This window comes from Quercus suber, unplaced genomic scaffold (genome assembly GCF_002906115.3).
Source record: "Quercus suber isolate HL8 unplaced genomic scaffold, Cork oak 2.0 scaffold_59, whole genome shotgun sequence".
In the NCBI taxonomy this organism is placed as follows: domain Eukaryota; kingdom Viridiplantae; phylum Streptophyta; class Magnoliopsida; order Fagales; family Fagaceae; genus Quercus; species Quercus suber.
The window spans coordinates 914,193-924,574 of NW_027069524.1; the positions used below are offsets into that span (position 1 = coordinate 914,193).

The window sequence follows — 10,382 nt, forward strand, 5'->3', positions numbered from 1 at the left end:
TAAAAAAAAAAAAAAACACATTAGTAACGACCAAATGAAAAGATGGCCGGCAAACAGTTGTTCCGGCGCACGTTAGTATTGGCCCACAGTCACCCTCGATTAACCGTGAGAGACTTCGATTCGATCACTCCTTTTATCATCGTCATGGGCCCAATGGGCCCCACACACCCCCTTTTCCTCACACTACAGCATAATAAACAAACAAACAACAAGCAAACAAGCAACAACAACCGAAAAAATATGATAACAACTTTCCCAAATTTACAAACTCACCCCCTAACCGTTCAAATTTCCAGATCCACTTCCACAATTACATATTTCCCCAAGGACCTTCGTTTCAAAAAATTAAAAAAAAATCCAAATTTAAAAAAAAAAAAAAAAAATTGAACAAGTAAAACACAAACCAGAACAACACACACAGAGAAACAGAAACAAATCTCTCTCTCTCTCTCACACAGGTTTGGTGATGACGATGGACAGAGAGAAAGAGAGAGAGATAGAGCTAGAGAGTGCAATGTACACCAACTGTTTGCTATTGGGCCTGGATCCGACAATTCTCGGTGTCGTCGGAGGCTCCAACGGAACTCCTCCTCGGGTCGGAAACTTCCGCCACTCTAACCCTAAATTGGGCGAACAGCTTCTCTACTTCATTCTCTCTTCTCTCCGTGGACCCATTCAATCCTCCAAAGTACCCATTCTACCCTTCTTTTTACTTTGATCTGCTTTGGTGTTTTTTTTTTTTTTTTTTTTTTTTTTTTTTTTTTTTTCAGTTTCTGTAATTTGGTTTTTTTGGGATCTTCAGGATTTCGACAAGGTGTGGCCAATCTTCGACTCGGCGCAATCGAGGGATTTTCGGAAGGTGAAATTTATTTTTTCATATTGGGATTTTTTTGTTTTTTTGTTTTTTGGGGTTTGAAATTTGAAATTTTTGTGTGGGATTTTGGTTGGTTAGGTTGTGCAAGGGATAATTAGTGAGCTCGAATCACAAGGGGCTCTTCCCAGAAGCAATTCCAGGGTTTCCTCGCTCGCCACGTGTTGTGGACCCAGGTTGGTTGTACTGTATATTGAGGGTTTAGTAGAATTGTGTTTGGTTTGTGAGAAAACTGAGGAAAGTTAAAAAAGAAAATGGAAGTTTATTATCTGATCTTGAGTAAAAGCCAAAATGGGTGGTGTTGGGTTTGGTTTAATTGGGAACTTTTGGTTATTTATATTGGTCCCTGATGGAACTGTATGATTTTTAAGTTTCTTTCTTTCTTTATTTTTGGGAGTTGTGGAAGATAAGTGTATTAAGGATTTAAGAAATGCTGCATTGTGAATAGTATTTGTTGGAAGCCCCAGTTATGTAATTCATGAAACGGGGAATGAGCACGTAAACACTCGTGCTTCTCTTGTTCTGACAATGCTTACTAACTTCAAAGTCGCCTAATTTGTATTTTTAGGATGGTGGTTGTGTCGATGTAACTGAAGTAGATTATAAGCTTTATATGTTCGCTGCAGATTTGTAGAACTCTTGTGGCAACTTTCTTTGCATGCTTTGCGAGAGGTTCATAGACGGACTTTTGCAGCTGATGTTGCTTCTAATCCACTGCCTGGATCACTGACCGATGTAGCCTTTTCCCATGCAGCCACATTACTTCCTGTAACAAAGGTAGTACTGTTTTTATGATTTTTTTTTTCCTTTCACTTTTGAATAATAGTAGCAAAGCATAACTATTTGAAGTTAGTGATAGAAGGTGCTAAAAGTGGTAATTTCTGAACTAGGGTTTATGTCAACATGAGGTGTTTGACATTATTGAAATTGAATGACAGTCATAGTTCTCTAGTTTCACCGCTTTATTTCTTTTAGAGAACTAATTTTCTTAATTCTAATATGATGCTCCCTTTGACGTTGAATTGTCTTCTTTTGATATAAAAAGCCTTGCATACAAATATTGCTGTCTCAATGTCACATATTTTCCTGCGTGCACTAATTTTAATATGATTTGTATTAACTACTTGGTGTTCTCTAATACTCAATGTTAAAGTGTAATGCTAATAATAGTTGCTACCGTGTTAAAAAAAAAAAAAGATCATGTCAGTGTGTGTTTTGACTTGTCCTGCTTCCTCTCCTTTTGTTTACATTTTTAATTGGTTTTCACTTAAAAAAATAAATAAATAAATAAATTGGTTTTCTCATTAGCATCAATTTTCAAATTACTTGACATTCAGTAGCCGTGATATGAGCCTCATGTCTTAAACAGGCAAGAATAGCGCTCGAACGGAGGAGATTTCTTAAGAATGCAGAAACAGCAGTACAACGACAAGCTATGTGGTCAAATTTGGCTCACGAAATGACCGCAGAGTTTCGAGGTCTTTGTGCTGAAGAGGTATTGTGCTGACTCATCGACTTTCATGGGATGGGCTTTTGGTTGATAACTAGAAGATTTATGTTCTTGCACATGGCTTTGTAATTTTTCTTATGCTTTTTCTTGGAAAACTTGGACTTAGGCTTATTTGCAGCAAGAGCTGGAAAAACTGCAAGACTTGAGAAATAAAGTGAAGTCGGAAGGGGAGCTCTGGGATGAACTTGTATCTAATTCAAGTCAGAATCCCCATTTAGTTTCAAAGGCTACTCGCTTGTGGGAGTCAATATTAGCTCGTAAAAGTAAGAGGTCTTTGTGCTGAAGAGGTATTGTGCTGACTCATCGACTTTCATGGGATGGGCTTTTGGTTGATAACTAGAAGATTTATGTTCTTGCACATGGCTTTGTAATTTTTCTTATGCTTTTTCTTGGAAAACTTGGACTTAGGCTTATTTGCAGCAAGAGCTGGAAAAACTGCAAGACTTGAGAAATAAAGTGAAGTCGGAAGGGGAGCTCTGGGATGAACTTGTATCTAATTCAAGTCAGAATCCCCATTTAGTTTCAAAGGCTACTCGCTTGTGGGAGTCAATATTAGCTCGTAAAAGTAAGCGTAGGAGCATTGTGGTTCTTTTCGAATTTTCTTACAGAATCCAAATTATTTCATTTTAGTCTCCTTGATTTATTGAGGTTGGTAATCTATATCATTTAGGGATTAATACCAATTTTGGAAGGATGAGTGCTTTTGTTTTTAAGATTGTATGCCTTCCATGATTTTGTTCCCTTCTTTCTAGCACAGTGGTTAGCCATTTTACACTTGGGAGAGTAGAAAATTTAGTTCTTGTCCTTTTATTCAAATCTTGTCTTGTGTCTCTTTAAAAAAAAAAAAAACATTTGAGTGCAGACTAGTACAATACATCAGTTCTATGGTTGAGTTAGTATGTGCAAGTGGCCTTGGTCATACGGCTTTCTCTCCTAATTATTGTAGTCTCCTTCTAACGCTATTATTGTCTTAGTTTTGTATGTAACTTTATTTTTTAAGGTCATATTATGTCAATGGAAATTCTGAGATTGATTATATCATTGAGATTTTGCAGTAATTACCAAGGAAATTTTTGAGAAATACTTGAGCTGTCTTTCTCTGTAGGCTGTCATGGGTCTTGGAAAATAATCCATGTTGCTTTGGTTTATGAATGAACAAGAATAGCTGAGAATTTTTTGTTCTTCTTTGGCTTACTTTCCCTCCTTTCTTTCTTGTGATTATACTCTGATGACCTTAAAGCCAATCATTTAAATGTACAGGTCAACATGAAGTTCTTGCCTCAGGCCCTATTGAGGACTTGATAGCTCACCGTGAACACAGGTAATTTAGCATTCCACGTCCTTCTAGTTTCGTAGATGCCATTTTCCAACACACCTACTCATGCGTAAATTTCCTTTTTAGGTACCGCATCTCTGGATCATCTTTGCTTGCAGCTATGGATCAGAGTTCTCAGGTTCCTTATTCAGATGTATTATCTGTCCAGCCTAGTGACCTACCTACAACACATATGAATGACAAAGAGCAGAGTGATGGATCACATGTCAATGTAAATAGGGAAAAGCTGAAGAAGAACTTAGATTCATCCCATTCACAAGTAAATGATGAAACAGTTTCTCGAGTAGATGATAGAAGTGGAAGAGTCCAGCCCACTGTTGATGTAGCTGAAATCATCAGGCGTTGGACACATGCCTTACAGCGTATTCATAAGCAGTCACTTCATCTGGTATGCTCTTTTCTTTAAAGCCGTTTTTTATGATGTGAAATTCTTTATTAGTCATTGTTGCAACGGTGTGTTTGAGATTTTGGCTGCAGTTGAGACAAGAGTAATTTAGTGATTCAAATTATTAGTTCTGGAACTTGATTGAATTTAACACCTCCATTGTTATCCCTGAAATGTTATTGTTCTGCTGTTACTCTAGTTTTTATCTCAAAGTTTGGTTTGATAGGTGATTTTATGCTCATAAATGAGGTGACAACTGTAGAAGATGTACTTTGGTCACTATTTTATTTCACTCATACCAGCCTCTATACGGCTACCTTCTCTTTCTCTTTTATTTTAAGGAAGTGGCTCTTGGTATTTACTCCAAGGAAGTTTTTGCTGATTTGCTTTTGAAACATGAGCAGACCTTTTTTTTTATTGGTAAGTTACACATTCCTCCTGTGGGCTTTGATCCCACGACTTCACTGTCCACATGTTCTTGTGGGACGATGAAGTGCCACTTGAGCCAAAGCTTGTTGGCACATGGGCATATCCTTGTTAGCCTGCATGCTTGGATAGCCTTAGAAACTTCATTTATAGTGACTCCTAGGTTTTTTGGTTTTTCCAGAATGGATCAACAATCCTCTTGCTTAAAAGTTTAAACACTTCCATTTCATGCTGTACTGTACTTAGTGATTTTGTTCTGTATATAATATGGATTTGGTATTTAAATCAATTTAAAAACAAAAATTAGAGAACTCCATCCTGTTTAGAGTGGTTTTGTTACTGTTCTTGGTTTTGAAACAAGGTATTGATTTGCTCGTCTCAGTGAATTATTGTCATTTTTATGTTGTTTCATAGGCAAAAGCTAATGATGGAGAAGGTCCAGAAATTTTACAAAACACACAGGATGGTGGTACAAGTGGCCATGCTGAGTCTTTAGCTGCCACTCTTGCTGAGCATCAGCAGCACTTAGCTAGCTTTCAGGTAATGTGTAATCACATATTCTTCATGCTATGCTATTCTCCTTCTAATGCCATTTAGAGCCTTTGGTGGCTGGGAACCTCCCCTCCCTTGGGTTTACAAATGTAGAAATTCTGTCCTGGAAAGACTCTGAGACTTGCCCATTTAAGGAATCTGGAAGAGGTATGTGTCCACTCAGTTGCCTTGACCAATCACAGAACATTCTGACTAATGGTTGCTTTGATCAATTATGGATCAGCTTGAAAGTAACCCATTATATTACAAAGATATGGGTGGCCTAAAGAGTGCTTTCTTTGAATGGGGCCACTTATTGGGGAGTAGCAATTTGTGTCTGAAACATCTCCATTTTGGGTTTTGCTCATTAGGAACTGTTCTTCTATCATTGATGCTTCGTAGTGCTTCTTTATTTCCCTATTTACTGGTAACTGATGTTGTGAGTTAAGCATAATGTGAGAAAGGGAACTTCTAAAATGCTGTTACCTTTTTTTTAGTGAACTGGCATAATGGGACAGAATTAATGAAGGAAAGGCAACCATGGGATGGAGGGATTTATGTATCTCTCCTGATTTGTTGTTACCATTCTAGATAATGTTTGAGAGTAAAGCATATTGCAAGAAAGTGAAATTTTTATAATTCCTTTACGTCTTTGATAATTAACTATCATAATGAGACAGAATTAATGAAAGAAAGACAATCGTGGATGGAGGGATACATGTCTCTCTTGATTTGTTGTTTTCATTCTAGATTGTATCTAGAACACCAAAAAAAGGGGGAAAAAACATGTATACGTGATCAAATATCGGTATGTTTGCATACCACTGGATACCATGTTGAAAAATTTTCTTAATTCAAATACTTTTCATTTGCAGGTGCTGATTAACCAACTGAAGGAAGTTGCTCCGGCTATACAGAAGTCCATATCAGAATGTACAGATAAAGTTCAGAGTATATCCTCCACTTTGCCTCCCATGACCAGACATCGTGGTCAATCATCTTCACCTGTTCAGGCTCAGAGCACTGGAAGGACATTGGTAATTCTTCAACGAGTACATCATGAAAAGCTCAATACCTACTTTGATATGCTTAACCTTGACTAATCAACTTATAGAACTGATCTTCTTTTATCTTCTGGAAATATTTAGGAAAGCAGCAGTGATGATGTTGCTGAGGTTACCAGCAAAATGTCTACTGTTCAGCTTGACAAGGTCTCAGCTAGTCCTCCTGCTTTAAAGCTCCCACAGTTGTTTAGCTTGACACCAAATTCTTCTGGAAAAGGAGGAAATATGCTAAAACGACAGACTTCAGCTCCTCAAGCAAACCAAATAGAAAACTATTCTGAAAGAAAATCTCTTGAGCAGCCTCTTGCAAGTAATCAAATTGAAAGCATACCACAAGGTTGCTGTTTCTGCACTGCTCTTCACATAATTAATGCCATCTACAATACAAGCTTGTTGGCTTTTTAAAGGGGTTCTATTTTTATCAATTAGGAGTTTAGGACCAGACCTTGGTCTATAAACAACTTTTAAATTGTTGTGGAGGTATTGACTCTAAATATCGATGTTTTTGCAGATAGTGATAATTCTTATGTTCAGAATTTGAAGAGATCTGTAAGAGAAGCTGCTCTGTCAATGCAATCTTGCAATCCAGGAACATTACGAGATGGTCATTCTGATGAAAGCTCGGAGCACTTTTTTGTACCTCTTTCCACTACTGGGTTTTCTCGTCTTAGCCCAGAAAACAAAGTGCCTTCTTTAAGGAGCAAAAGGTTGTTTGTATCTCAATCAGATAATTCTTTGCTTGAGAATTGTGCCCCTGATGGTCGTATCAGGAGCAAGTTTGATGAATTTCCAGACATGTTAAATGATTTGGATCCATTTCATGAGTATGATAGTGTAAATGGGTTTCTTTCGGCTACCAGCTCAAATGGTGCAGCTTCTGATGCTCAAAGATCGTTTTATGACTTTGAGGAATCTCAGGAGCAGGTCTTCTCACCTCCTTTGCTAATGGATACATCCCTGTTAGCAGATTCTTATGAAGACTTACTTGGTATGTTGGTTTGGCCACAAATTATTCCAGTTGTGTGCATTTGCATGTTGGTTTCTTGTTATTAGATAATCTCATTCTTGTTGAATGCTTTACTTTTAGAGTGTAATATATCTGTATTGTACGGTCATAATTTAGACAGTCAAATCATTTAAGATTTACCATGTGGATCTTACTTGGGAGTTGGGACCCTAATTAGTTAGCCTCAATCTTGTGTATCTTATCAAGGCCAAGAGAAAGGTATTTAAAGTTTAAGAACTTGTGTTCCAGATTCTTGTCTCTTCAGTGGGCTTCGCTCTCTGTCTCTCTCCTCCAATAATATATGCTGGCATCACATACTTTTGCCCTTTCACAACAAATACATGATTAACATATTCTGCATTCCTTTTCTGTACCACTGCCTAACTTTATTGAGAACTTTCTTTCACTAACAACCTTATTGAGAACTTAACTTTTCCTTATGTTTTTCTCAATTGGTAGATTGTATCGTTCTGAAATATTTTGCCCATTGTCTTGCAGCTCCACTGTCAGAAACTGAAACAGCCTTGATGGAGCATTGAAACAGATGTTTGGGCAACCTTGCTCTTGTGTTCTCGAGCCAGATAATTCGGTTGCTGTGATGGTTTTGTTTTCATTCCTCAGTGGGCATACTCTCTCCTCCCCATTATTTTTGTATGACACGGTGTTTGTAGGATATCTCTTTTCCTTCTTCATCTTCTGTATATTCTGCCCACATATTCGGCACATTTTTTATCCTATTGTGGAGGGAACTATGAGCCATTGGGCAGCACCTTTTTACATGCTTGACAGATGCCTGGAACTTGAGATGGTTGTAATGTATCGGAATGCTGACCTGGGTGTTGGCCAAAATCTGCAGCCAACCAATAGAGTCCGAATTCGGAAACTTCCCTTGACAGTCGGTTCATAAAATGTTACTCAAGGAGAGAAATGCGGCATCCCATGGTTAGAAATAGAACGTGAAGGTTGGTTTCTAGCCTGACAAGTTTCTGGCAGCAATACCACATTCACTTAGCATCCTGTTTTTAACTGTCAAGAATGATTGTTGATGGACTGATTATTATGTGTTTGATAGATGTGTATCACATAAATTTGATAATGTATTTTGCGATTCATCAGGAATGAGAAGTTACTGTCTGTAACAGTTGGATTACTTTTATTTATTTTGTTGAGCAGGGCCATGTTTTGTTAATTCAGCTTAACCATGTAGACTCCACTTGATTCTACTAAATATTAATTCTTCTCCCAGTTTTCCAGCAGTCGCAACTGACTTTACGTTTTCGTTTAATTTATTTTTTCACAAGAGAGGTCAAGCTCATCTTATACGGGGGAGCTGGTGGGTAGAACTTGACCACACTTAATTGGGGCGAACAAATATTTTATTTTCATTGGGGCGAACAAATATTTTATTTTTATGAGACGGTCTTATAAGATACAATCTTTTGCAATATGCTTGATCAGAACTTGCCTAGACACTAATTTATGATCGAATTACATCATTTACACATGAGTTCATTATCAGTACTTGGTGAAAAATGATTCAATCACGAGAGTTCATTATCAGTGCTTGGTGAAAAATAATTCAATCACAGTTAAACACAAAAGCAAGCCAAGTCAAATTGCATGACAAAACGTCATCCTAGACTTTCTGTTAGACTCAGAGGCCTGGCCCAATTGAAATTACTTTGTTTTACACTTCAATAATAAGTTTAGTAGGTACAATGTACAAAACAGCCTTCGTTTACTTTTTGTGCGTGTGTGGGGCGCGTATGTGTGGTAAAATGTTTGCGTCTCACTGTGTGTGTGATCCACACTTCACCAGACTTTAAGTAAACTTGATAATTTAATTGTGTGCGTGTATGATTTTTCATTCAAGTTAATGCTAAGACATGACATTAAAAGAGGGATAATAATTTGCAACATACTTAAATTAGTGTGCTGATTCAGAGGTAAGCTATTTATGATTTTACGATAACAATTTATAACATTCCTAAATCAGTATGCTGATTCACACATGGACTTATCAAAATTTTACTAACAATTTACAACATTCCTAAATTATTAGGTTGATTCATACATGAGCTTATCACAATCTCAACAAAATCTTAATAACACTTCTAAATTAGAAATGTTGATAAGAATGTTATGACATTTTGTTGTATTCTATATGGTTAGACTATCCATTTTTTACTGGAACCAACATGAAATAACATGAGTCATAATCTTCTGTCCCATTTTTTCTGCTCTACTCTATACTCTACCAATAAAAACTTGCCCCTTGTTCACTTAATTAATTAAATACTATCATTTTTGACTAATTAATACTATCGTTATTAGTTAATGTAATTAATTAGATAAATATGTAACAAATTTTTATTTATAAAATATAAAGTGAAATAAAAAAAGTGGGAGATAAGATTTGTACTTGAAGTAACATGCCCTGGGGTAGCCAAAGAGTTGCATGTGTGCAGTGGAAATTGCTTAGCTTAGCGTACGTATAGGGAGGTGTTGTGAATTGACTATGATAATTGGATATGGAGAAATTGACTTTAATGGGCCCACTGAAATTACTGAATGGTTGGACTAGCATATCGATCATCAAATCCCGAGTTGGTTGCGTGCTTATATGATGTGATCCTTCCAACAACTACATGGATTTTACTTAGGGTAATTTCCTTCAACTATTTCTATTCATACTTAAGGTAATTTCTATTTTGCCTCGGAATGATGATTAGAAGACATCAGCTGCGTAATTAGAGCCCAAAAAGTACCTAAATTCCTTTTCCTGCTTTGATTATGAGTTCTCGATTTATTGTTTTTGAGGGAAAAAAACCAAGCAATATTATTAATTAGAAGGAAAATCAAAAACTACAAAATCAAAAATGTTTGGAGGAACATCCTCTATTCAGTGTAATAAAGAAAAATATAATCTAGCTTTCCTAACTAAGACATGGGCAACAATGTTACCATGCCTCCTAGTATGAAAAATAAATAAGTTTTAAAAGAATTAATAGACAATGTGTTTTTATCAATGTGAGCAATAACTGAGTGAGGAGAGGGGCCAGCTAAGGCTTTGTATACCAGTTTTTAGTCCCCCCTTCAAAGACCGAATGCTGCAAGCGTAGTTCAACAATAAACTGAGTTGCCCCTCATGCTACTAGAGCCTCTAGAACCACCATTGAAGAAGGTAAAGCCAAGGAATCAAAAACCGAGGATCTAGTATTGTCTAAATCAAGAGAGTTATAATCTAGGTATG

The 10,382-nt window shown here is 36.8% G+C and overlaps 1 protein-coding gene across 1 annotated transcript; it reads left to right on the forward strand.

Moving 5' to 3' along the window:
- The first annotated feature begins 368 nt into the window (after positions 1–368).
- Positions 369–8,285, forward strand: LOC111992540 (AUGMIN subunit 6). The gene is made up of 13 exons (XM_065772443.1): positions 369–688; positions 803–859; positions 953–1,047; positions 1,498–1,648; positions 2,241–2,366; positions 2,488–2,644; positions 3,642–3,702; positions 3,784–4,105; positions 4,943–5,068; positions 5,935–6,096; positions 6,208–6,460; positions 6,635–7,111; positions 7,628–8,285. Exons 1-13 carry the CDS (start codon positions 467–469, stop codon positions 7,666–7,668), a joined length of 2,250 nt encoding a protein of 749 aa, XP_065628515.1. The 5' UTR covers positions 369–466; the 3' UTR covers positions 7,669–8,285.
- Positions 8,286–10,382: the final 2,097 nt, after the last annotated feature.